The 27563-nt window shown below is 57.6% G+C and overlaps 1 protein-coding gene across 4 annotated transcripts in view; it reads left to right on the top strand.

Annotated features, from left to right (window-relative positions):
* Positions 1 to 27563, top strand: part of PRDM16 (PR/SET domain 16) — a 314562-nt gene that overhangs the window by 147775 nt on the left and 139224 nt on the right. For all 4 annotated transcript variants that reach the window (XM_081057129.1, XM_081057127.1, XM_081057128.1 and 1 more), the window contains exon 3: positions 9639 to 9689. In XM_081057129.1, coding sequence (XP_080913255.1) covers positions 9639 to 9689 — 51 coding nt within the window. The remainder of the gene's footprint in view (positions 1 to 9638; positions 9690 to 27563) is intronic.

Genomic DNA, 27563 nt, shown 5'->3' with positions numbered 1-27563 from the left:
CCCCACCCTCCCCCACACCCGTACCCCCCACACACACCCCTAACACATACGCATACGCCCAAACCCCCACACACTCCTCCCCACACACCCTCACACACCCACATACACCCACATACACACTCCTCCCCCCACGCACCCCCCACCGCACCCCCCCCAGGGACCCCTTCTGCAGGGCCTGGTGTGGCCCAGGCCACATGGCTCCTGCCCGCTCCTGGCTCCTCTTCTCTGGAAGCCACACCTCAGAAGGGAGCTGTGCCCTGATCCAGGAACACAGCATGTGCAGAAGTTTCTCCTGGCCTCCGGGGCACGCATGCCCAGGCCCCGGGTACCCCGCGCTTCCCTTTCTGAGGCTGACAGTTATGGCTATTCATCAGTCACGTGCTGGAAGTACCATGCGTCCCCTGATTCTGACTGACATGCACTTCCTCCAGGGACAGCAATCTTCCAGAAGCAAGAGGCGGGAGCTGTCCACCGAGGGCCGGGTGGGACACTGGACATGCATGTCCTCAGGACGCATGGAGACCTGCTGGGCTCAGCTCTCGCACGCTGCCTGGCACGGAAGGGGCTGGGCAGTCTGTTTTGTGACTGCTGACAAGGGGGAACAGGCGGGCGGCCTGCTCCTGCCAGCTCCTGCCCACCCACTGCCTTGCCAGCACCCTCACAGGCCTGGGTGCAAGCATGGTCTCCCTGCCCAGGAGCTCAGCTCCCCACACAGCCCCCAGGACAGAGTTCCTGCTGAGGCCAGGGGAAGAGGGCAGGGGTCCCAGCGACACAGGACCCCAGAGACCGGCCCTGCTCCGGGGCTTCCTTCCTGGGTCAGGGCGGGTCCCTGGCTACCCGTTCAGGAAGGGTAGAGAGGTCTGAGCAGCATCTGTGGGGTGGGGCCCTGAGATCTGGGGCTGCCCAGTGCACACAGGAGCCTGTTCTCAACCTGGAGGAGAATTCAAAGCCACCGTAGGACTGGCTCAGACACTCCAGGGGTTGGGGTGTCTAAGCTAGGGGTCTCCAGCTCAGTCCTCTCTGAGAAGGAATACCTTTGGGGGGCAGTCCATAGAGGGAGAGAATCCTTGCAACCCGCCCTTCTCCCGCCCCCCCCCACCACCACCAACTACAGCCCCAAGGGGAGGTGGTCAGCTGAGTCCTGACCCGACACCACATGTCCCCATGGCATTACATGCAGGGAACAAAGGCTTGGGCGGGACGAGGGGACCATTCTGTGCCTGCTTGTCTCCTGGAACACAGCTCAGGGAGCCTGGGGAGAAGGCCCTGGAGGGGCCCGGCTGGGCTGCTGCTCAGGCCAGGAGTTAGTGAAAGGGAGAGGGGGACACCCACCCAGAGGGCTCCCAGCAGCCACTGCCTCTGTGACTCTGGCTTGGGGACCAGGGACTTGCTGTCAGCTTGGGGGGCATTTGAGGTCAGCTAAGGAGCTGAGCCACTAACAAGGTAGCTTTCAGGTTGGAAGTTTGCTGGGGAGCCCCCGGGCTGGTGGCATCCCCTCTATTTCTCTGGGGGCCTTGTCAGGAAGATGCCTGATGGTGGAAGCCCAGTCTGCTGGACACCGGGAGGCCTGGGGCGAGAGGCCAGGCAGGTCCACACCTGTGCAGCCCGCAGTCTTTCCTTGGGAGAGGGGCTGCAGCGCCTGCCCTCCGTCCCTGCCCCACGCCTCGGGCCCTGCTCACCTTGGTCCTTGCAGGGCCTGCAGCTTTAGCCCTGTGTCTACCCCTGCCAGCTGTGCACACGTGGATGGTTACTCTCCCTCTCTCAGCCTCCTCCTCATCTGTAAGGACAGAGTGACCACAGCCCTTCTGCAGCGCTGGTTCTAAGTTTTAATGCATTAGTGTGAGCCAGATACTGCCCAGCCCTCTCCTTCATCTCTCAGGGGGTTCGTTTGGGCAGCTTCCGATAGGTCCCAGCTGAGGGTGGGGAACCAGGGGCCAGCAGCCCTGGGCAGGGAAGGTGCCCTGCGTGTTCCGTGGACCAGCCATGTAGACTGTAGGTCCAGGGTTTATACAACGACGCCCTTTCCTGCCCCGCCCTGCAGACCCCCCTTCCTCCCTGGCTCCCTGCCCTGCACTCATCCCTCTGTCTTGCCAGCATCCTGGTCCATATTCACCCTCAGAGGCAAATAGAACCACACCATCACGAAGACGCCCACTGCAGAGCCCCAGGGCCTTTCCAAAGCCTGCGGGCCCCCTCCCATCTTCCGGGCATGCTGGTTTGCTCCCTGCCCCACCCGTGCACAAACTACCCCATGTCTCGGCCCCTCCCCTCCTCTGCCCCCCTCCACCCTACTTTCTGTTTCAAGATTGCTGCTCCCAGAAGCACCCTCGCTACGTGGTTCTCAGCAGGAGTCTGCAGGGCTTCCATGTTCTTCAAGTTTCTGTTGTTGAAGGAGGGAGCGTCACCCCATTGCCTCTGCCCCTAAGTAGCTAGCAGCAGCATGAGTGCTGTTTTGAGAGTTTTTTAAATGTCTCCCAGGCATCTTCCATGGGGCAGTGGGCACAAGATACCCAGTGGGGGCTTGTAAAAGGAGTATGTGAAAGGTGCTACCACCCTGCCCTAGAGGGACCTAGTAAAACTAGACCATATAACCTGGAGAGGACGAGACTTGGGGAAAGGCAAAGAATTCATTCATTCGCTCATTCAGTCATTCATTCTGCAGAAAGGGGGGTGCAGGCACCAGATGGCCATGGGTGGGGCCGGGGGTACAGGTAGAGGGCTGTGTGCCCATGGACGGAGACCGCCAGCAAACGGACTGTTCTGAGCACATCTGACGGTGGGCAAACCGTGCCTAGAGATTCTGGGTCTGAGCAAGGCCACGCTGGCCAGGACACAGCCGTGTTCCCCACCGTTCGTCCTTGCAGCCAGGGCAAGGCAGCGGGGGTGGCCCCACTTCAGACAGGTCACGAGAGCAGAGGGCTGGGGGTGCATCTGGGAAAAGCAGACCAGTGGGGAGTCTGCACTGGCTCCTTGACCGGGTCCCCGGTAGAGTAGCCCGGTTTTCTTGTTGGCCGACAAAGAGGGTTGGGATGGTAGCACTTTGCTGTCATTCATGCAGGGCTGTGTCCTCACGTCGGACACCGTGTGGGCTCTCAGTAAGGAATCCGTGTGCAAACCCCTGGCTCCAGGGTCCTGTGGGATGCTTGGGAAATGCCTTGGGGAGGGGAGGGGAGGCGAGGGCGGGGAAGAGGTCGGGCTGGGAATGTAAACAGCCGTGGGGAGACCCACATGCGTTTCGGGGATGGGCTCTCTGAAGGAGCCTGGGTCCTTTTCGTGCCATACTTGACTGTGTAAATATTTTTCTTAGGAGTAAAGAGAGGGCCTCCATTCATTGGATAGATCTCACTTGAAAGAACTGAGAAGTATCTGTTTAGGCATAAAAGCTAAAAACAGTGTCCAAGGCGCCTTTCAAAAAAATCATTTCTGTAGCTCAAACACAGCCAAGCTGGATTTTTTTTTTTAATGCAAAAAATAAATAAATATTACCCGCTCCCAGTTGAGAGCTCAAGAGTTTGTGTCAACACCATGGGAGCTTTTGCTCCCGGAGCCAGAGTGGCCGGTGGTGACTAATACCCTTCACGGTTCCTGTCCCGGCTGCCAGTGGGACGCCACCCAGCTCGGCTCGAGCTCACAGGCCATGAGCCAAGGGCCCGGCTGTGGGGAGCGCCCTCGCCCGGGAGGGCCCTGGCCAGGGTTCAGGTGTGAGTCCGGTCGGAAGGGACGCCATGTGGCTTGTTTCCCTGGACTCACTACCCAACAGCCTCCTGGCCCCCCCCCCAAGCAGAATCCAGAGTCAGGAGCCAGAATCTGACCTCTGCCTCCTCCCTTCGCAGCTTCTTGACCTTTGGCCTGCGGCTCCGACTCCCTGCCTCTGCTTCCTATCTGGAAGGCAAGGTAACGACAGCTCGTGGCCCACAGGGCTGCTGTCGGAAGTCAACGAGATCCTCCTTCCAGGTGCCTGGGACGGACCCCACATTGGGGCCCCCAGGAAGGTTGGCTCTGCTGTCCTCACCTGTCACCTCTGCTGCTACTGTTCCTATCACAATGTGAATGCAGCATTTACACCAGGGAAAGTGGCGGTCACGGTCACACTTTGACTTGGACAGAAAATTAAGGCTGAGCATTGTTCTCTAAAAAACTACATCTTCCCCGAAAGGGAGGTGGTGCGCGTGGGGCTGTGGGCACCCTTTGCCAGGAATGAGATGAGCCTGAAACTCGGTGGTTCCGGAAGTTCTGATTGTCCACTCATGAGGCCTATTTTGCGGGCACTATTCAGTTGGATGTGAAACTCTCCTCGGAGGGCAGGCCCCGGGGCGGCCGAAGCAGCTGCCCACGAGCCTCGGGCTTGATCCCTCTGCTCAGACTGTCTCCAGCAAGACCCTGAGCCCCTGTGGCCCTCAGCCCCCCAGAGGTTTGCAGAGCGAGGCTCAGAGATGGCTGGGGGGAGGGGGGTCTCCAACAAGCACTGGGGACCCAGGCCTCCTCTCCTAACACCCCCGAGTGACCCACACAGACAGCCCTGACCTCTGCCCGTGCGGCTTCTTCAAGGGGAGGGGCCTTGGAATAACCAGCTTTCAGTTACTTCTAGGCTCAGACTCACAGCTTTGGGCAGGAAGAGGTGACTTCAGCAAAGGACAAGGGAAAAGCAGGTTAGAGAGAAATCTGGGCTTTAAGGCCAAGGGTAAGAGGTCAATAAACGAGAGCCTTTGGTGACCTCTGGGGCCACAGGCCAGATTAGGGGGTGGAGGGAGCTTCACCCGCTTCTCTCTGGTTTGGGAAGCCACAAGGCCAGGCTCTGTCTGGTTTCCTCCTGTAGGTATGTTTTCAGATACTTTAATAACAGATTATTTTGAAGGGAGAGAAACCTTCTGGGATCCATTTGTGACACCGACCAGAAAGCTTAGCCCCCCTCGGGGGACACGCCAGAGCTCCAGAGCTGTGAGTGTATGAGATGTCTGTACGTCTGCTTTGGGCTGACTCTTTGGAGAACAGAGGGTATTTATTTTAAGAGTCAAAAAAGATGTTTTGACCAACCCCACTTAGTTCAGTCCTGGCACTGATACCCGCGAGAGAAGCAAAATGCCGGAGGTCAAACCTCGCTTTTTTGGCTAAAATGCTTAATCAAAACACACCTAATACTTGTGCCGGGGTGTGGAGATGGGGTTGAGAGCGGCCACAGCCACTGCCAACAGCTGGCCAGCCAGCGACGCGTGTGCTGAGGGCTCAGCTAGCAGAATAAAGACGTATTTCAGCAAAGTGCAGCCTTGGCAGGGGAGAGGCCAGGGCTCAGAGGCTCCAGAAGGGGTGCGTCCGGCGCTGTCCACCAAGGTCAGTGGGGGGTGAAGAGGTATTGATGTGCGTACCTGCCAAGGCGGCTGGTAAACAGGAGCGGCACAGAGAAGCTTCCGGAACAGGGGGTTGCGGAACCCAACTGAGACCCTCTCTTTTCGGGAAGGCTCTTCCTTCTTTAAAGTCATCACACCGGCTTCCTCTTGGTGCTGGGGGTGGGGTGGGACAGCATGGGGCAGCTTGAGCCTATCCTCCACTTCTGTCTGCATCTCGTGACAGGGTGGGGGTCTTCCCTGCTCACCTGTGGTCCTACAGCTGTGCTTTCGGCAGCCACACTGCCTAACTGCCCACAGCCCCTGGCCCGAAAGAAGCTGAGGACCAAGCTGAGGGGAGCAGTGAAGGGAGCCCAGGAGCTCCTGGTCGGCCTGGTCTGTCCTCTCTTGCTTAGTGTGCCGTGCATAGCATCTTGACCCCGTAGGGACTGTGTGATTTGAACACCATGTCTCTGTCCCCATCTGACCACAGGCTCCTGGGTGGGTGGGAGCTGTCACTGAGCCTGTGCACAGACCTCGCCGGACTGTGGTGGACAGAAGGGCCTGACACAGTGACTGAGGGGTCTCCCGAGATGCTCCGTCCCATTCGGCCACGCTCAGCCTCTGAGCAAGGCCAGTGGTTCTGGCCTGTGGGGCGCGCTTAGGCCGGAGAGCGGCTGGCTGTGTTGAGGGACAGCAATGATCTGGGGGGAAGGGCCGTGGGGGCCCATGATGTGCCCGTGCTCTGAGCTCCGTGGGGAGAGGCTGCTCTGGCTCTCTTCAGAAGGTTCCCGTGTTGGTTTCTGACCAAGGGTTTCTCGGTGAGTCAGGACTGGTCCCTGCGTGTGTCTCGGACGCAGGTCCAGGAGCCCGCAGTAACCAGGCTGCAGGAAGGGCCATCCGGGCTCCCCACCCTGGGGACACGAGCGGTGCTGCCCTCAGAAAGCGGCCACTGTGTGGTGCCTTGTCTAGTCAGAGCAGGTGGGCGCACAGCTGCCTCCATCCAGGTGGTGGCCTCCTGCCCGGGGACACTCCCCATGTCCTCGTCTTGCGGCCCGGCCTCCGTGCAGCAGAGTACCAGCTCCTTGTGGGGTGGGACAGAGCCCCAGGACAGCCTCCGGACCCTCGGAGAAGAGAGACCTGCCTCTGCCCCTCTGGCTGGTCACAAGCCGTCACTGGCCCGAAGGAAACTCTGACCCCAGTGAAATGACCACAGCTCCATTTTCCTGGGAAACTATCCAACGCTGGTGAGCCAGCCAAGGTGACATTTGTGATAGCCTGCAAACTTCAGAACCACTCGGTGATCACAACTGCCACCTCTCGATGAACAGGGTTATGGGGAACCAGGAGAAAAGCAGGTCCAGGCCACCAGAAGTCACCCTGAAGACAAGGCTAGCGGAAACTCGGCCGGGACGGCAGGCACTCCAGTGAAGGGGCCGGGGTGGCGGGGCGGCTCCCACCGTGGGCCCCGTGTGCAGGGTGTTGGAGACCCGAGGGCTCCGATGTGGGGATGCGGCGCTCACGGGCGTCCCCTGTTTGACCCTCTGCGGAGTGATGGGGCGAGCACCATCCCATCTGCCACATCGCGAGGGCGCGAGCTGGGCACGTGGCCTGGACTCTCCGCAAAGGCCTTCTTCCCACCAGAAGAGGCGGGGCCTCCCTGCTGTGATCCAAGCAGAGGCCAGCAAACCTCGCGCCTGCCACACGGGCACATCTGGGCACATCAGGGCACATCCAGGCTCTGGCCTGTGAGCGGTGAGCAGGCACTGGCCTCGGGGCTCAGGAGGCACAGTCCCATCGGCAATGTCGCCTGTGCAGACGGCTCTGACTTCTCTGGGGACCCCTTCGTTGTAAGAGCATCTTCAATAACGTAGCTGAGAAGCAGGCGGGGCTGGGAAGGCCGGTTGTGGTTTCAGCCCAGCCTTAAACTCGCGTCTCCATCCACAGTGTTTCAGCCGACGTGGGGCTCAGCAGGAAGCTCGGGGCGGCGCCCCAGCCCAGCTCCCCAACTCTCGGGGGAGCCCTGGAGCTGCATGGGATCGGGGCGCCCCTGACCTGGGCCTGTGGCCTGGGCCGGGCAGGAGGCTGCCGTCAGATCAGGCTCAGAGCTCTGCCTCCAGCACGGCTGCCAGTGCCCAGGGCAGGTCACTCCTCCAGCACGGCCGTAGGTCCCGCGGGGACAGGTCACACTGCTGAACACTCCTCTCCCAGAGGTGGCGTCTCTGGGTGCCCGAAGTCAACGTATGGCCCCATGGGAATATGACCAAGCTGGCCTGGCTGCAGCTAGAGAAGGTCCCGTGGCACCCGTGACCTATTCAGCAGGCTCTCCCGGGCTTTACGAGGCAACTGCATGTCGGCGTCGGTGCATGAGGGTCCCTTACGCCCCTTCCCTGCCGGGGAATGGTCCCCAGCAGCCGCAGGGTGACAGGTGGCATCTGGCCAGGTTGGGTGGCCCAGGCGTCATCGGTGGTGGTGTTGAATGGGGCTTCTCTGACTGAACTCCATGGGGTGAAAGGAGGGTGAGGCACTAGTACCACCAGGGCCCAAGGGGCCACTTCCTGGCTCAGCACCAGTGGACAAGACTCAGCTGAGGCGGGATCCTAGGAACGGAGGTTGTTCTGATGGACACCCCTCGTGTGGTTATGTCCTCGGCCCTGAGGGCTGGTTCAAGCCACCCCCTCCATAAGGGGCAGGTTAATGAACCACAGAATCCGCCCAGTTCAGGGAACCCCGTGACCCAGCCAGGAGCCCCCAGTTCTGGGCTATACTGATGAAGGTCTCCATCTCTGGTTGTGACTGAGTCCAGGGAGCAGGTCTGGACAGCCTACAGCAGGACAGTGGTCCACCTCTGTCCTCAGGGTCTGGAGGTGGCGCTGCATGGCCCTCCCTGGCTTTTGGACATGGGTGAGCTCGGCCCTTTCCTGAAGCCACAGGCAGTCAGCCTCACTCCCTCCTGTCTTGGTGTAGACGGATAGCTTTGCCAGCCTTCTCAACTCTGGATTTGAGAGTGAAAAGCAGATGGGAGGCAAGAAAACCAGGCCTGCCCCCTGGCTGAACTCAGCCCCCGGCCTCTGAGGCTAATCTCCCATGGGGGCCTGTCCACACAGACCCAGCGGGGACAGGACACCAGGTGACACGGTCTCTGCAGATGCTCCTGGGGGACTTCCCAGCTTCTCTGCTGTGCCGTTCACCTTTTTCTAATTCTCTCTTTGCACTCACAGTCGCTTTCCAAACCACAATTTCAGAATCTATTAAAAGAAACATAAAATCCCCAATTGGTTAGAATTCTCAACATTTAAAAATATGACTTATTGTTATTACAGCTGAGCCGGGGCAGATTGGCCAGTGTTTTGGAACGTAGCACCCTGGTCCTTTCACTGCCCGCGTGGGCACTGGTGGGCCCCGTGCTCCACGCTGGTAATTGGAAAAGGCAATGGTGTGCTTTTAAGGGGAGGGGAAATGGAACCCCTGGATTTGACACCATTTCTCGCTTTATTTTTGAAATGTTAGTATCAATCTCAGTTTCTATTCTTAAGGAAATGACGTTCCAATTTCTATACGTGTCCACGCACTTTCGATCCAGAAGGGAAAACCCCATTTATACAGCTAATTTGTCAGTTTGCTTAGCTTAGAAAGCACTCTGGGACCCGTCCCTGAAATGCCGCCCCTCTGGGGTGGAACCCAGTGGTTTTTAAGAGGAGCCGCCTGCCAGGCAAAATGCTACAGCTCTGCAGAGCTGAGCCAAGGAAAGCTCCAAGTCCAAAGTGTGGACGAAAACCCCGGAATGGCTGGAACTTTGGCCATTCTCTCTCTCAAGCCTGTGTCCATGCAGTCAGACGGAGTGGCCTCATGCCAACCCTGGCTGCACACCACATGGGCACGATCACCTCCAAACGTGGGAGCTTGTGTGCGGGTGGAACTCCGAGGAAACAGCAGAACACTTGTTGGCACGTTTCAGAACGTTTTCATGCTCCTATTGAACTGTTTCCGATAACATATGTGTGTCCCCACCCAGTTACTAAAGGATCAGGGTGAGCTCCACAGGACGGCTTCGTCCCCAGAAGGACCCAGCTGCCTTTCCAGGGAGCTAACATCCCTGGGGGGTTCCTTGCCGTTCCCAACAAATGGGGAGACGCTGTCAGAATGAAGGACCCAGTTCTCCCCAGGGCCCTTTCTTTCAGATGGTGGAGAAGTGGCTGGGGTGTACCCTCAGTATTTCAGAGGACATTCCATCTGCCCCCATGACTTACAGCCCACGGTGGCTTGAGAACTGCATTCTGCCAGCAACTAACAACGCCTTTCGAAATTGTTTTGCAGCAAATGCTGACGGATGCAGAAGTGTCGTCACAGGAAGGCTGCATCCAAAAGGTAGGAGAGCTGGTTCCACGCTTTCTCTTGCCTCGGTCGTGTGTGTCCCTGTGCTAGCGTGTGTGTAGTCGGGCCGGTGGCCGCGCAGGCAATCCACGATTGATTGTTATCTGCAGCCCCACGCGTGTACAAAGCAGTGACTCTGTAATGAGGACGGGGCTGACTTTCATCGTGTGGGCAGGTAGGGGTCACCTCACTGCGCCCCCCTGGCTCCTGGGCACCGAGCAGAGCCCTGTACCTGCGGGGATCCCAGGTGATGCATGAAATTAAATAAACGCAGGTTGTGTTTATTTCACTATCTTCACTGGATATTCACATGAAAAGCCGGTAGGGAGTAAAACACACGATTGGCTGCAGGTTCAGCAAAGCCTTTTGCTGTACTCAGCCTCCAAAGAGGGCCTGGGCAGGGCGCTCAGCAAGCAGCCTGGTAGGCGAGAGAAAGTGTCGCTGTGGATGTCATTTGCTACTCTTCTGGCTGGTGACGGATAATAGCTGGTTGACAGACATTAGCTCTAAAAGACCCAAGGGTGAACTAGGCCTGAAGGATGTACACATCCCAGAGGGAAGCACCCCCCACAGGTAGGTACGTACCTATGTCTGCGCGCTGTGGGCTAGGCAGCTGGCAGAAGGGATCAGACCCAGAAATCATCTCCAAAACCTGCAGCCTGTCGTCAGAGCCCCCATCGAATTTGTGTCATTCACAAGCACTCACGTACACATGTACACACATGCACACACATACCACACACACGCATACAAACACATGTCACGTGAACACCGGCACACGACACACGGTAACACAAACACATGAACAAACATGCCCACATGACACAACTCATGGTATACACAGGCACATGTGCACACAAACGCATGGTTACACATGAACACAGACGTGCAAACACACACACAGACACCCACACTCACGCACGGCAGCTGTTCTAGCATTGGGGTTTTCAGTAGAACTGAGGTGGCATTTTCTCTCTCACTCGGCGTCTTGCATGTACGCGTCGTGCCGGGCAGCGTCAGGAAGCCCAGCAGGCTGCTGGGGCGTGAGTCAGCACCGGTCAGCCAGCTCTTGTCAAGTGCTCTGTTCTTAGGGTCACAGTCACAGAACATGTGCTCTCCGGGCTGTCAGGCTGAGCGCTGAGCATTCCAGTCATGGTGAAGGCCCCTCCCTTGCTCCCTTCGCGTTCTCCCTGCGCCTGGCTTGGTGGTTGGAGCCTAGGCATCTGGGCAGTTCTTTATGGGGGGTAGGACATGGGGACCCGCCATATAAGCAGACGTATGGGTAAAGGATACGACCTGCCATCTGAGCAGAGTTATCTGGAACGGACTGGGGATCTGCCCCTTCCTGCCAGGTTCACACCAGAGACATTGATTTTGGAGAAAATGTTGCAATGGGAGACATTTTCTGATCCTGCAGTGACCTCCTGAAGGACCTCTGACAGGGTAACCCTTTTTACCTCGTTCGTCTCCATACCTCAGGGTCTGTGTCTGGCCCCGTGGGAGCCTGGTGACTGATCAGATGCCGGGCCATGTGTCCACTGCCAGGCCCATTGTCCAGGGGTGGCCTGAGCCCTTTGCTCTTCAAAGTGATGTCAAGCCCAACAGCGTTCTTTTTCCGTTTCCTGCCTCTGGGAAGGAATTCGTACTTTCTTCAAGGATATAAAGTAGTGATAGCTCTGAAGCAGCTTTCCCACATTTTAAAGAGTTGAGGTATTTTCACTTCCCACAAAAAGGGACCTACAGTCAACTCCAGTCTCAACTTGCAGAGCAAATGTGAAATCTTCATTTTTCCCACCACAATTATGACCCTGACCGTCCAAGCCTGGGCAGGACTCCCTCCTGACAGTGGGCGGCCTGGCAGGAAGTTAGAGCGCTGCATCTGTGACAGGCCGGGCAGTCACTCGTCCATCCTGGGCACAAGTGTGAAGGCAGAAGGCTGGAAGGTCATATCTAAAGGAAAGCGCGGTGAGGAGGCAAGCGCTGGATGCTTTTGCACCAGAACACGAACAGGTGGGACAAGCACAGGGGTCTTCTCTGTCCTCCTGCAGCCCCAGCGGGGCCTGAGGGGCCTTGGCTGACGTGGTCCAGAGGCCCTTCTTCCTGAGAGCTGCTTGCGGGCTGGGTGCGAGGTGCCGCCCTGCCAGGGCCCTGCCCACAACGGCCCAGTGTGCATGGGCATCCCCTCGAACACAGGCCCTTGTGAGGCCCGTCCAGGAGTCCAGACGTCCAGGGGTCCCTCTCCACACAGCATCAGAACAGGCCTGACCCCACAGCCCCGAGCATCAGGGAGCCAGCATTGGGCAGCAGGGCCACAGGGGTCTTATCTGCCGTCTGTTTGGGGGCAGGCCTCCTGACTCCCAGCCAGCTCACGTCCAGGGTGCTCCCTGGAGGGGGCTCTGCCCCACCACCCCCTGAACCCAGGACTGTCCCAGTCTCCCACTGAGCTTCGGTGTTATCAGCATTTGGGGCTTTTGACTGACAGGTGGGTGCCCAAGGTCACATTGGTGAAACGGTGGAACCCCGAGCCTGGGGCTTAGCTGTGGACCCCCCCTGCTGTGATGTGCCCGCTGCTTTGGGAGGGAGCGAGCGGATGGGCTGAGAGAGGTGTGAGCAGAGCTAACCGGGGCGGTAAAGATGGGTAAGTGCAGCACTCATCTGACCTTCTTCCAAGTAGGAGGACCGCCTTCCGCGCCGACGGTAACTTACCGCTGTGGAGATACATATGTTCATTACAGAATATAGCTCCACATGCCTCGGCCTGCTATTTTAAAAACTAATTTGCTGGATTCCCTGGTAATGGGATGTGAACCCCAAGTCGTCATTTCTGTGTCTGGCTGAACAGGGCCTCTCTGCTCCCAAAGACTCACGGGTTTGTGAGCCTTAAAAATATGGTCCAGAAGCACTGGGGGGGCTGTGTGGCCTCGGGTTGGTTAGTTGACATCTCTGAGCTTCATCTATGCCATCATTAGGATAATTATATTTCTGTTCTTTATCTGCATCAGTGAAATGTAACAAAAGTTAATGAATTCGATCAGTGGCTTGACACAGAGATATACAGAAAATGTGATATCTTGTGGGGAATTGCGGTTATAAATTCTAAGTATTAGAGAGCCAGGTTGCTGGTGGGGCTGAAGAATCCATTTGTTCAGAGTTTACAGGGAGAAAAAACCCACGCCCAGGGAGGTCTCCCGCATCAGCAGAGGGCGTGGGATTCGAACTCAGGACCCAGCTGGTGGGGGGTTGGGCAGGGCTCTGGAGTGATAGCGGCCACCACCTATAAGAGGCGCCAGGCTTGGCCCCGCCTTCAGAAGGGGCGGAGCCACCGCCTGGCAAGGCCGCACCTGGCAAGGCCGCATGCCCCGCCTCTGAGCAGCCTCCACACCCCCACCCTCCAATGCCCCTCCTGTGATCCCTGCAGCCCTACCCTTTCTCCATACCTCACGACCCTCTCCACCTCTGTCCTGCATTCTTGCCTCCTCCACGGTCCCTGGTCCCTGTCCCCATGTGTCCTCCGCAGCTTGTGCAGCTTGGCTTTGGTGCTGATGAGACTGGACCCCTGCTCGCCCCTCCTGCTTCCCTCCCCCGCCCCCCGCCCCCTCCCCCACCCCCCTCCCCCTCCCCCCCACCTCCCACTCTGCACCGCCCTGGTGCGCTCCCTGGGTGAGTTGGAGGAGCTTCCCCCAAAGTCACTTTGGCCGCAGGTCAGGCTGCGTCGCCTTTTCTAGCCTCGGTGCCAGGACTTCTGGGGCTGCTCCCTCCACCGGCTCTATTTAGTCTCTGTTTACTTAGAGGGAAAGCCCGGGGCTCCTGGAGAGCAAACATCTGCGGGAGATAATCTAGCGAGTTGTCCATCCATCACTCGGGTCGCCCCGCTCCCTGGAGAGCCCGCCAGAGCCGGTAATAAAAAGGCCGGGCGAAGAGGCTTTGGGGACGAATAAAGAGCCGTGTTAAGGGCCCGCTGAAAATGGATGGAAGTCATTATTAAGGCTCAATGGCCGTCTTATCAAAATCCAATAGGACAGACATTTGGCAAAAGGCTTAAATTTATTCTTTGACTTTCTGGAGGGCTTGAATTTATCCGTTAACAAGAGTGTAGTCCACCCGGGGAGATGGTATCAGCTAAAAGAATTTTGATTCAATCTCTTCAGTGATATGAAAAGGGGCAAACACAGGACCCCAGTAGCCTTCCCTTTGTGCCACTTTATCTTGTTTTCTTTGACCGTCTTGAAAAGGAAGGACGTGTTAATACAGTGCAGCCCGGAGAAAACACAAACAAAGGGAAGTAGCCTTTTTCTTTTTCTTTTTCTTCTCCACCCCACCCCACCCCCCAAATAAATAAATCAGGAATTCGAATCAGTAGGGCTCGGACTGGAAACTTGAAAAGGTGCCTCATGAGAAGCTTGGACCAATGGAGCACCCCAGTCAGCACTCCGGGGAGGGCCGGGCTCAGAGGAGAGTCAAAAAGAAGTGGAGCTCACAAAGTCCTCCTGCTGGAAGAGGGGCCGTGATGGGTCCGTAAATCTCTCGCTGTTGTTACGTACAAAATGCTACAGGTCGCAGAAGTCACCTGCTCGCCCAGCTGGCACTGTCCAGACGGGGTGATGGAGCGATGTTTATGATCATTTGTGAGGTGATTATTTGGACATTAGAACCCTGGCCTGTCCCCCTGGGCTGTTGTGTGTGCATGTTTTTCTGTCACCTGACCTGGTGCAATGCCTCTGGTATTGGGCAGCCAGGAGGTCTCTTGGGTCCCTGGGGGTGGCGCTAATGAAGGGTGACTAGCAGCCGGGAAAGAGCTGGGCTGAGGGAGCCCCAGGGCGGTGGGAGTGGAGACAGACAGGCCAGTGCGAAATGTCTTTTCTGCAGCAGTGACGGGACAGACCACACCCCGGGGTGTACCCAGCAGTGGCCAGGACACACTCGGCTCTGGGGGCCCAGGTCCTAGTCTCCGTGGGCTGTTGAAGCCCCTGGGCACTGCACGGTGTAGCTGACACTGGCGTTCAGTGCTGCTTCCTCTGCATTGTTTGTGCCCGGGAGGAAACAGAGGCATTTTCCAGGTGGCTGGAGGGTTAGAGGAAGGCGGGCGGGGCAGGAATGTGGCTGGAAGGAGAAGGGTCCCGGGACCACCATGCAACCCCAGAGTGGACTTTCATGTGCCCACTCGTGTTGGGTCCAGCCGGTCTCACTGGGACTGGAATAAGCGTGGTTCCCCGTCGTCAGCATGGCCTGTGCTGGTGAGGTGAGGGCTGGAAATTCTCTTCTTACTCCTGTGCACGTCCCAGCAGCAACACTCCAGAGCCACTAGGGCCCTGCTTTAGTGCCCAAAAAACACACCCTCGCCGCAAGCCTAGGAACCCTGCGATCCCAATTATGAATTTGCATGTGGGATCAGTTATGTCTTTATGAAATCAAAGTGTGTTTAGCTGCCACGGAGACGGCCCCGAGTTGATTTTGATAATCTCGGGCTCAATGGACTCGCCTCGTTGCAGTAAGCCTTCGACAAAAGGCTGGACAGTGGCTGAAAGCCCTTTGACGACATGTCTCTCTTTCCTTTGTTCGGGGGTTGCTGATAAAAGAGCCGGGAGTCCATTAATTCAGTGAATGAACATATAGGAAAGTCAGTCCCCTCTTGAGAACAATAATGTTGAGGTCAGCTTCGGTTGCCATGGAAACTAAGCACTCCTAAGAAGTTCGCATCCTTGATTTTTGCTGAATCAAAGGCTGCAAAGCGAGAGGTGTAATGGGGCCAAGACCAGAAAGTCGGAAAGTGCCGCCTCCGCCGCCGGTCCCTTCCTGGCCGGTGGCCCTGGGGACCCGCGTCCCGGGACCGCCCCACGGCTGGCTACCTGCCCCTCCCCCGGCCCGTCCTGGGAGGCCTCCTTTTTCACAACTGTTGACGCTTATCTAAAGAGGCGGCTTGGGGCAGAACATCAGGCCCCTGGGCGGACTCTGACCTGCAGCCACCTCGCAGCCCAGGACTTGCCCCCGGGGCGGTGGCACCAGTGGCCCCTTCCTTCGCAGATAAGGGTGATTAATGGGCTGATAGTGTAGCCCAGTGAGTTACAAGCAGCTCCCGCTGGGCTGGGTGATGACATTATACATGCAACCTTTTTGCATTTTGTCCCCCGCCCTCCATGGGTTGACTCCACTCCCCTCACCCCCACCCAATGGAGGGATTCCCGATTAGCTTAAACCTCAGAAGAGTCTGGGGACAGGTGAGGGTAACTCACTTCCTTCTGGTCACTTGTGACCTGCTGCGGCCCTCGGCCTGGGGGCTTGAGGGGGCCAGGGCTCCAGCAGGCGTGCACAGACAGCACTTTGTTCCACACACCTGCTCAGGTCTGAGAGCCACACCTGGGGGGAGGACAGCGGGAAGAACAGTGGCTTTCCCCTCGTTGTGCTCCTGAGAAAGCAATGAACCAGGTTTCCTCTGTCAGCCTGCAGCACCTGTGTGAAATGTCTGAAAGAGGACTAGGCTGAAGCTTGGGTCCGAGGGCCTGGCCGTGGGAGAGTGGGAAGGGACCCTCGGGTCCCCCAGCAGCCCCGGCACCGTGTGTGAGAGCAGGTTACATGGGGACCCATCTCTGTGGTCAGGACCTTCTCCCACCTGCTGAGATTTTGTGCCCAAACTTAAATCTTAACAGCACACAAAACCACCAATGTGAAGGACTCAGAACTTGAAAACGGGCACTCACCTGGAAGGTAAACAAAAGGACCTTCTTTTTTCTGGAGGCCCAGTGCTTCCCAGCCCACCCCACCCTCTGAACCTGGTTCTGCCCCGATGGTGGGGCCCTTGCCTCTACTGGGACTGCTGCATTTCCGCTTCCTCCTGAGCACACTGGGAGCTCCCAGTCCCAGCACGGCGTGCGTGGGCCGAGCATTGATTCGGGTAACAAGATAGCGACCGGGCACAGCTCTGGCACCAGGCCTGCTGAGTGGGCGTTAGGGGTGCCACTGCTATTGCTGGAGTGGCCTGAGGAGGCCGGTGCGACCCTGGGTGGATGCTGGCCACGTTGGGCCTCTTTGAGGACACCTGTCTCCAAGGTGGTGTTGTGCCACCTGCAGTGGGTCAGAGTTCACAGGCGCAGGTGTCTGCCCCACGTGGCTGTCCTGGAAACCACACCAGCCCCTCAGGGTGTCAGAGGCGGTCCTGGCAGGTGGGTGCTAGGAGAGGTGGCAGGCAGCGGCTAATGAAGCAGATTTATTATCTACATTACCAGCTTCACAGGAGCCAGATGGTGGTGTCAATAAACTGTAATCTTCAGGTGGGTGCAATAGTGGGTTAATTAAATTGTGCCGCACGATCAGGAGAGAAAAATACATCAGCTCTAAGGCCTATTCTGCGTCTTCTGCTTAAAACGCACAGACCCGCAGCGGGCGAAGTCGATGTCACTGCCCTGGGTGGGGCGCTCCCCTGCCAGCTCCCGGCACAGCCGAGCTTTGGAAGAGAAGACAGGGCTTCACCTCCGCCCCGCCTCACCTCGGGGATAGCTGTCATCCTGGGTATAAGGCCCCTCCTGGCTTCACACAAACGGATGTCCAGTGGCCAGTCCCTCTCCTGGGAAAAAACAGCAGCGCCGGTGGGTGCTGGGGTCTGCCCGCAGCCTGGCCACTTGGGGCTGTGCCCACTTCTCTCTCAGTGCCGGTTAAGCACCCCAGGCCTCCAGGGAGGGTCGGCTCCTGAGGTCCCCTCATGCCTCAGATGGTGTTGGGGAGCCAGGCTATGCAGCTGGCCCTCCTCTGAGCCCCAGGCCTGCACAGGCCATGAGCACACGTTTTGGTTTCCAGGCGGGGGGCCCTGGGCAGGTCCTGGTCCTGAGAGTGGGGAGCCGGACCTCTCATCACTTCTCAGCCCGGGATTGTGCTGGAGCTGGGGTGTGGGGGTGTGGTCCATCCTCCCGCAAGGGCAGCGCCTGGGGGCTCTGCAGCCTGCCCTGCCTGCAGAAACTCTGGAAGGGGCAGGGCCACAGGGAAGGCTGTGTTCTCTAAGAAGCCACCTGCTATCTTGGGATGGAGCAGGATGTGGCCCAGCTTGGGGAGGGGCCCATCCTGGCTGGCCCTTTATTCGCCAACTTCTCCGGCCTCCTGATGCCACGGGGTGGGTGTGCGTGCGGGGGTCCCATTGGGGCCTCACGATGCTGTCAGGCTGCCCATGCACGTGGAGCCAGGAGGAGAGGAGAGCAGAAGTGGCACCTGGCCCTGCCTGGCCCCAAGGAGGCTGGCCTCTATGGAGCCCCAGCCCTGTGGGCCAGGGGCGGGCTTATTATTATGCCGTCATGTGGTCAGAATGCTGGCCCACACCAGGCACCTGTGCCCACATTCCTCCATGCAGGCACTGTCACCCCCACTTTACTGCTTAGGAAACAGGCACAGAGAATGGGGGGTCACTTGCCACACAATTCAGTGGAGAAGCCAGAAACCATCAAATGCCAGCCAGCAAGACTCCGAAGCAAGTGATCTGGAATATCGTGTTAATCATGTGTCTCCAGTGCTGCTCTCCACATGTAAAGTCACGCCAGCCTGGGTGCTTTAGGCATTGAGTCCAGAGTGGCACTAACCTATGGGTGTAATACAGAGAAACGCAAGACTGGATCGGGCTGGAGTGACTAGAAGCAGGTGTATCAGTCAGCTATTGCAGCCATACTGCTGTGTAACAAACCACCCTGGACTCTTAGACCACACATGCTGATTCTCACTTACCTGTGCAAGCTGGCTGATCTCGGCTGGGCTCAGCTGGGCTTGGTTCCAAGCTGACCGTCTCGTCCTCCTCAGACAGTGGGCTCTCTGGTGCTTGTTGTCTTCATGGTGATGGCATGAGAAGAGGAAAAGCAGATGCTTATAACCATCGAGGCCTAGGCTCAGAAAGAGCACATTAGTCCTTCTGCCCACATCAGCCAAGGTCACCCCACGGTCATGGCCACCAGCACAGGGGGGAACCTGCCTTTCACGGGAGCGGTGGGTCATGCAGCAGGGGGCATGCAAGTGGGGCAGTAATGCAGCCTAACACAGCAGGCTTTCTGGAGGAGGTGGCGGTGGAGCTGGCAATGCCAGTTCCCAGGTGACAGCTGAAGTAGGGAGAAGCCCTGGGGTGTGCAAAGAGAATGGAGCCCACAGTAAGGCAAGGAAACCGTGAGCATGGAGGAAAGACAAGGATAAAGTGAAAATACAGCCCGCTACCTCTTGCAGCCATGTCTGACTGGCAGTGTCCCCTCCTCGCCCGTGTCCATGTATCTCCTGGCTGTGCCTAGCCCTTGAGACTGACCCTCTTCCTTGAAGAGAGCATCTGACCTGTGGTCCAGAGTTGCCTGGAAAAAGCGATGTCAGGTCAGTTGTGGGAGGCGCCTGTCCCTTTGTTGGGAGGGGTGAATCAGTGAATGACGCTTAAGAACAGGCCAGGGAACTTCATCCTTCTGTCGACCTTGACTGATGAGTGGTGAGGTCCAAGAGGACAGGTGAGGAGGGACCAACCCACCCAGTGCCTGAAAGAGGCATTTGGGTGACCTGGCACTAAAAAGAGGGCGTTGCTCTCAAGCCACAGGAAAACACAGAGCAACCGTAAATGACGTCACTAACTGCAAGCGGCCGATACGAAAAGGCTGCGTGCTGTGTGGTTCCAACTCTGTGACATTGGAAAGGCAGAACTATGGGAACAGTAAAAGGGTCAGTGGTTGTGGTTGTCGGGTGGGACGAGGGAGGGATGAATAGGGGTCACAGAGGGTTTTAGGGCAGCGAAATTACTCTTGTCGCCGCTATCGTGATGCATGCGTGTCGTTCTGCGTTTACCCAAACCCGTAGAAGGTCCAACACCAAGGGGGAACCCAGTGTAAATTCTGGACTGTGACCATGTGTCAGTATGGACCCATCAGTAGTAACACGTGACCATACTAAGTAACGCAAGATATTAAGAATAAGGGAAACTGGGGCTGGGGGGTGAGAGAGGGTCTGCGGGAACCCTCTGTACTTCCCACTCATTTTTCTATAAACCTAAAACTGCTCTAAGAAATAAAGGCTTTTCACTTTTTTAAAAAGAGATGTTCTCAAAAAGTGGCATCTTATCGTCACACACACACATAAGAAATATACACACACATCTACGGATGTAAAACAAGAAGTCTGGAAGGAAATATGCAGAAATAATGTCACTCTTTGTGGTGATTTAATGGGTGCTTTTTAGAAATGGATGCGTGTGTGGGGTACTTTAGTTATTAAACGTGTTATGTTATGTAAAGTGCCCGGATGGTGCCTGGCGCATAGCGGTGCTGGTGACGAGGCTGGCGGGTGGCTGTGGGGGACGCATGCTGGGTGACTTCCAGGCTCAGCTGCCAGTTGCCAGTGTGATACCGTCCCGAGCTCTCTGCCCTCCAGCTCTGCAGCCAGAAAGTTCCGGACGGACGCCGCAGTGGTTGCCCTGGCAGAACTACCCTGTGGGTCTCTCCGTTGCACAGAACTGGGACGTCTGTCAGGCACTGAGGTGGGGCGGCTGTTGGGTCCTGAGGCCTCGTCTCGCTTCACCTGCCTGACTCGTTCCCTTAGGGCGTCTGCCGTTTTGTCCGATTCTGCAGAGTCTCAAAACGCCCTGCGTTCATTCATTCACTCACCCATTCAGCGACTGGTTACCAAGAACCTACTGTGTGCAGGACGCTGTCCCAGGTGCTGGAGACACAGGCTGAACTCTCCCCATTTCTGCCCCCCTGGGGTTCATGTTGTGGGACCCCGCTCACCTGTGATGGGCCTCCCCGGCCTTTGTTCTTGGGGGCCGTGGTGCCCTGGGGATGCCCAGCTCCAATGTCCCCAGTCAGGCACTCCTCCTTGTGGCGGGGCAAGCTTGCAGGAGTCTGTCGCAATGCTTCTTCTGTTCATTTTCGGCAGAAATGCACCATCTTGCCACGTGGGCCTGGCCATGTTCCTGGAGGTGGCTAATTCTAAGGAGCCATTTTTCGAAGCAATTCCTTCTTTCGTCCCCTGTTCTATGCAGGGGGACATTGTGAGGATAATAGATGGATTTGGGCCAGAAGGAGTGAGATTCTTAATTGAACAGATTCAGTATGAGGGTCCTGCTTCTTATTCAGTAGTATTTTCTTCTTTGAATAACGCCGCCTTCAGCTGGCCTCTCTGTATGCTAACAGGACCCATTATTCCACCTGACACCCACTTCCATCAGCCACGGCCATTCGCTGAACGGCTGCTTCTCACCCAGTTAACAAGATGTTTCTCCAGTATAGTGTTGATAAATTAAGTCATAAAAGGCGAGACTTATTATTTCATGTTGGAACCTTGCCTCTGTTATTTCTGAGCAATGGCCAAGATTCAGAGTATTAGCCACAGAAATGTCTGCATTGCCGGGGATGGAAAATTATCACATAAAAAGAGTCTGATGTGGTGTTCATCATGGATCCGCTGAGTGTAGGGAGAGATATTCAGAGACAAAAAAAAAATCGTAAAAATTCGCTTCTCCACATTCACCCTGGGGGGAGGGACCGGTGAGCCACGCATCTCTGTGCTTACTTGCGGACATACTGTGTGCTGTGGCCAAGCCGGGGAGCCATGCATTCTCTGTGTTTACGTGACGAGGTCCTGTGTGCCATGCGAGTTACCAAGGCCTCGAAAGGGCAGATAATTATCGGAAGAAAATCTGAAGCGTAGGCACCCCAGAGAACTGCAAAAATAAAATGAGGAGGAGGAATTTTGAATAGATTTCCTCCCTTTGTATTTCTGTTTTGGATAAGAAGTGCAGAGGCAGGAGTAGAAGGGAACTGGCAAGGTAGTGAAAACCCTCAAGCTCGTCCTCAGGATGGTCTGGGCCGCCCTCCCCTCCCCCGGGAGACACGGGGTGTCTTCGTCCAGTGTCTGCCCACGTGCAGCCCCACAGGAGGCAGAACCAGCCCGAGGGGAGGCCTGTGTGTCCTGGCTCCCCCAGGAGGAAGGCGCATGACTGTCTTTCTGTGTGCAGAGCCAGGCCATGGGGCCAGGACCCAGGGAGGCAGAGGACACACCTGCGTGCTCATTGCCGTGTCCCTCGGCTGGTGGAGGTGACGAGCTTAGATCACATCTGGAGAGTGCTGGTGGCTCTGGGAGGCAGCTGCTTCTCTTCCTGGGGATCAGACCAGTGCATTCACCCGTCTGAGGTCACTCAGACTGTCCACAATAGCTCAGCCCTCGCAAAATGCTCCCAAACCCAGACTCCTCAACACGAGGCCGTGCCCGGGGTGGGGGGCACCTAGCTGGTCCTCACTGTCGGGGGTCATCCACTTTCCAGGGTGTCTGAATGGGAAGTGTGTGTTCCCCAGAACCAGGTGTGGGAGAGGGACAGGGGAAGAGAGCCGCATCCACTCAGCCTGGGCTGGCGCCCACCTCCTCTCCTAGTTGGTTTACCTGGTTGTCCTGTCGCGTCCTGGGCATCCTTCCCATTCCTGCAGCAAATGCTACGCCTGTGCCCCTTAATAAACACCCAGAAGTTTTCTTTCATAATCACCTTTTGGCCCCCAAAGTGTCACTGAAATACTCCTCAAAGCCCTCGCCCCTCCTTGGGGCCCTGGTTTCCCAGCATGACACAGCGTTCACCTCCTCAGAAGCTCCTGCCCGTGCACTCTCTGCCAGCGCCCCTTTTGCACCCTCACCCTCCAGGGAAAACCTTGCCTTTCCAGCAGCACAAACAGCTTTGGCTGCCTGAGCCCGAGCAAGTGCCCTGCCCTGTCCTACCCATGGGGGCACTTCCTGAGCTGTCCCAATTCCTGGGCCTCTGGGGCTCAGACCCCACACACAGTGTTAGAGGCATTGGGGGCTCGCTCACCTCTAACCCCACAGGCTGCCTCTTGGTGCAGACCCCTCGGAGCCACTCCCACGGCCTCGTGAAGGCCTGCCCACACACTTCAAGTGGACCTCGAGATTTGGTGGTGGAAAGAATTTCTCAGAAGGCTTCTAGAAGTCTGTCTGAAGACTTCTTTATCCTCTGGCACCTTGATTTCCTTGTCTGTAAAATGGAAACACTAGTAACTTCTCCCTCAAAGTTGTCATTATTGATTACGTGAGTTATTATATGTAAAGCACACTTCAAATAGCACCTGGTACATGCTTAGGGCTCAGAGAGAGACCAAGGTAGTGGTGATAGTGATGATGATGGTGGTACTAGTGATGATGAAGGTAATGGTGATGATGGTAAAGGGTGATGATGGTAAAGAGTGATGATGATGGTGATGCAGGTGGTGGTCATGGTGGTGGTGATGGTGGTGGTGATGATGGTGATGGTGGTGATGGTGGTGGTGATGATGGTGATGGTGGTGATGGTGGTGGTGATGGTGGTGATGGTGATGATGGTGATGGTGGTGATGGTGGTGATGGTGGTGATGGTGGTGATGGTGGTGATGGTGATGGTGGTGATGGTGGTGATGGTGGTGATGGTGGTGATGATGGTGGTGATGGTGGTGATGGTGGTGATGGTGGTGATGGTGGTGATGGTGGTGATAGCCCTTGAAGTCTCATCCAAACACCAACATTACACAGGGGATCCAAAAAGCCCAGGAGAGGACATCCAGAGGGGGATTAGACACAGGAGTTTTAATTCTGGCTCCACCATCAACTACTGTGACCTGGGGCAAGTCACCTAACCTCTTGGAGACTTGGTTTCTGACTTGGCACCACAGGGCAGACAGTCTGCGTCCCACTGAAGTTCCTGGCCTGCGAGGACCTTTGAGATAAGGCCCAGAGCAGCGCTGGGCGGGCACCTAGTAAACACGAGGCAGCATTAAAAGAAAAACAACAACAGGAAGAGACAGAAAGAAAACTCCTAAGTGCCCCTCACACCCTGGCCCTCTGACATGACCTCTCACACGGAGAAACAGGCCTTGGGGAGTTAATAAGAAATACAGGACTTCCTGCGAGATAGCAAGTGAATTGTGAGCCGTGAATTACTTTTTTCCTTTGAAAAATGATGTAGTTGGGTCAAAATATTTTTGCATTTCAAACACTTGAGTTCCTTTGTCCTTGAGGTGACATGACTGGGTTTCCATGCAGGCTCACAATGCGTGGAAGCATCTTTTCACTGCCAGACGGCCCTTCCGATAAGCCCACCAATTCATAATGTGAGTTTGGAGAGCTGGAGAGGGGTGAGAAAGCACAGGCCTTTGGAAAGTCTGTTTACACAGCAGCGAGGGGCCTTCCCCCCCCCTCCGGTAAACAGGGCAGGAGCAAGGGCTATTGAGCGCAGGGCTGGGTGGGGGCCGGTACACACACCATGGCCGCGGGCCCACCCACACTCCACACCCAGCCAGGCCCTCGGGCAGACCTGCCTGGGCGCCTCTGGAGCCAGACTCCCAGGTGATGAGTCTGCCCCTCCAGTGAGGCGCTGGCGGCTGGGGTGGGTCTGTGTGAGCGTGGCCTCATCTGGGAGAGCAGGCGTTTCCGTCACAGCCCGTCTCGCCCTCCACCCTGGCCCCAGCTCAGAGTTGTCTCCCATGGGGCAGGTTTGCTCAGCTGATAGTGGGTCTCAGCGGCGGCCTGCTTGGCCTCTTTGTCACAGGGAGTCTGTTTGGCTGCCGTTCGGAGCCCCACAGCAGCAGGACGGGAAGGGACCATTGCCCTGAAGCTGAGTCAAAAGCTCCAGTGCAGTGTGTTCTCTGGGGAGAAGACCGAGCACCAGATCTGCTTGTATATTTGGCTGTTCCTTCAGGCACTTAAAACGCTTGCTGCAAAAGGCTGACCAGCACGGTAGACGAATCAGTGCCCATCCTATAGGTGAGGAAATGAGGCACAGAGAAGTTAAGTTACCTGCCCAGTGTCACACAGCTGTGAGAAGGGAGGGCAGGGAGTGAGCCCAGACTCTGTGATCTCAGCAACAGAGCACAGTGCTCCCCAGAGTGGGCTGGACACTGAGGACCCAGGGCTCCCTTCCTCTCCTGAAGGAGAAAGCAGCATCCTGTTAGCACCTGGACCCAGGGCTCAGCCCCACCCCTGAGTCGGCGGGAGTCCATCGAAGACAGAGCCAGCCAGCCAGGAGAAACAAACCCAGAAGGAGCTGAGGTCTTGCCAGGCCCCAGCAGACCCACTTAGTCAGGGTCACATGATCTGCAAGTTGTGGTCCAAGCTCCCTGGGTACCCCCACCTGCCTCCACTCCTGGGCTGCTGCTGCCACCCCATCCCCAAAATTGGATAACAAAGTTGGAGGCTGGCCTCCTTTCCAAGGGGACGTGAGGAAGGAGTAGAGCTTGAAAAGAGCCACAGGGAGAGATCCCACGGCACACAAGGGGGGAGCAAGTCGGGGGGACCCCTAAAGTGATAGTGATGGTAACAACAACAGGAGTACGTTGGGGGGTCCTGTGCCAGTGGCACCCTGGTGCACCTGCTCAGTGAGCAGTGGGTCCCTGGTGACCCTGGTGCACCTGCTCAGTGAGCAGTGGGTCCCTGGTGACCATGGTGCACCTGCTCAGTGAGCAGTGGGTCCCTGGTGACCCTGGTGTACCTGCTCAGTGAGCAGTGGGTCCCTGGGTGACCCTGGTGCACCTGCTCAGTGAGCAGTGGGTCCCTGGTGACCCTGGTGCACCTGCTCAGTGAGCAGTGGGTCCCTGGGTGACCCTGGTGCACCTGCTCAGTGAGCAGTGGGTCCCTGGTGACCCTGGTGCACCTGCTCAGTGAGCAGTGGGTCCCTGGGTGACCCCGGCCCACCCTGCTCAGTGAGCAGTGGGTCCCTGGTGACCCTGGTGCACCTGCTCAGTGAGCAGTGGGTCCCTGGGTGACCCTGGTGCACCTGCTCAGTGAGCAGTGGGTCCCTGGTGACCCTGGTGCACCTGCTCAGTGAGCAGTGGGTCCCTGGGTGACCCTGGTGCACCTGCTCAGTGAGCAGTGGGTCCCTGGTGACCCTGGTGCACCTGCTCAGTGAGCAGTGGGTCCCTGGGTGACCCCGGCCCACCCTGCTCAGTGAGCAGTGGGTCCCTGGGTGACCCCGGCCCACCCTGCTCAGTGAGCAGTGGGTCCCTGGTGACCCCGGCCCACCCTGCTCAGTGAGAAGTGGGTCCCTGGTGACCCCAGCCCACCCTGCGAGGTGTTGTGTGGTGTGGTCCTGTAGTGTGGTGTAGTTTGCCGAGGTGTGGAGTGGGTTGGGAATCTCTTCACCCTCCTTGAGAATGAGCTGCAGTGCCCATGAGTTTGCACCTGGCGGGGGCCTCCAGTGGGCTCTGTGTGTAGGTGGGGACCTCACCAGGTGGCCAGACGCGTGGCTGGCGTCCTGCTCCTTTGGGCTGGGTCGGTCGGCACACACTCAAGGGTCTCCTCGGATCCCGGCCTCGCTCTGCAACACTGCCTCCCCCGTGGGTTTCTGAGCACTGGAAGCTTCTTCTGTTTGGTGTTTAGCTGTGTGAAGGCCGGCACGGGCAGGCTGCTTTGAGGACACGGTTAGTTGATGGGACAGCGTGACCATCTAATTGTGTCTGCGCTCTGCCCCCTACTCCCATTGGACTCTGTTGCTAGCCTTGCCCCAGGTGTGGGAAATCAAGGTCCGGTCGGGAATTCTGGGAGATCCCAAATATGTCGGGAATGCTGCTGTCCTGCTGGCCCCCTCCCAGCCCCGGTCCAGATGGCCCCACCTGGTGGCTGGTGGGGAAGCTACTCCTGCGCCACTGGGCACCGCCTGGCCGAGGGCCCCTCCCCAGGGCCACAGGCCCGAGCCGCCTCCCTGCTCTCACTGGTGAGCCCCCAGAAGAAACCAGCCAGAGCACAACCAGCACCACCAGGCCCTGGACATGGGCACCTGTCGGAGCACTCGCTTCGCGTGTGACGCACGCAGCCTGCGGACACTGGCTCGGTTGTCTTCCTCTGGCCGCTGTCGCCGTTTTGTGTTTTACTCCGGAGGGAGCCCGCCGGGACAAGGCTGGTATTGGAGGAAGGATCTCCTTGAATGATTTAAATAAGGAACGTGGAGGAGCCTTCGACAGCCTTTGGAGAAGCGACGGCTGGTCAGATGGCAGGAGCTGGGGGAATCGCCACACACATTCATTTGTTGGTTCAGTGGACAGGCGCATGGGGCCTCCCCTGCGCTGCACTGTCCCCGGCGTAGGGCTTCCTGGCCTCCTTGTAAGCCCACTTGCCCCAGAGGGTGGCCAGCCCCTCTTTGCAGACCAGGGTTCGGGGGCGCAGGCAGGTGAGGGACTCGCCGAGCGCAGGTGTGTCAGCACGCCACCTGCCCGTCTCCACCTCACTCAACGGGCTCTGCACCGTCTCCCGAGCGCGTCTCCATGCCGGGCCTGCGCTGGGCCCTGCACCTGCAGGGGTGGGCGGTCAGGCCCTTCCCTGGGAGTCCCCCTCCCGTCTGTCTCAGTCTGCTCGGGGTGTCTTCCCCAACTACCACAACAGGCGGCGGCTTAAACAGGAGACGATCTCTCACACTCGTGAGGCTGGGAGTCCAAGATCAAGGCGCCCGGCAGTCAGCGCTGGTGAGGCCTCCCCCTCGGTCTGCACACTGCCGTCTTCTCCCTGTGTCCTCATGGGACGCACAGTCGTGTCTCCGCTCACAAGACCACAAAGCCCTTTCGGAAGGCCCCACCCTCGTGGCTTCACCGCCTCCAAACACCCCCCCTCCAGCTGCTGTCACCATGGGGCTAGGGCTTCAGCATGTGACCTGAACATTCCGCCCGTGGTGCTGTGGAACAGGTAGCAATAACACACACACACAAGTGATGAACACGGAGCAGTTACCCGTGACCAGGGTGCTGCCACCAAGGCTTTGTGACGCGGGTGTTGGACGATGTCCCTGACACCAGGAAGAAGTGAGACCGGGGGGTGGGGGGGCAGAGCTGAGAGCCCCCAGGCAGAGGGACCGGCAACTCAAGAGCCCCAAAGAGCAAGGACAGGGGAGGGGGGAGGGATGGGGGACATGGGGTC

This window comes from Rhinolophus hipposideros (genome assembly GCF_964194185.1).
Source record: "Rhinolophus hipposideros genome assembly, chromosome: 8".
NCBI lineage: Eukaryota > Metazoa > Chordata > Mammalia > Chiroptera > Rhinolophidae > Rhinolophus > Rhinolophus hipposideros.
The sequence above is the reverse complement of the archived record's forward strand: the minus strand, read 5'-3'. Positions and strand labels throughout refer to the sequence as shown.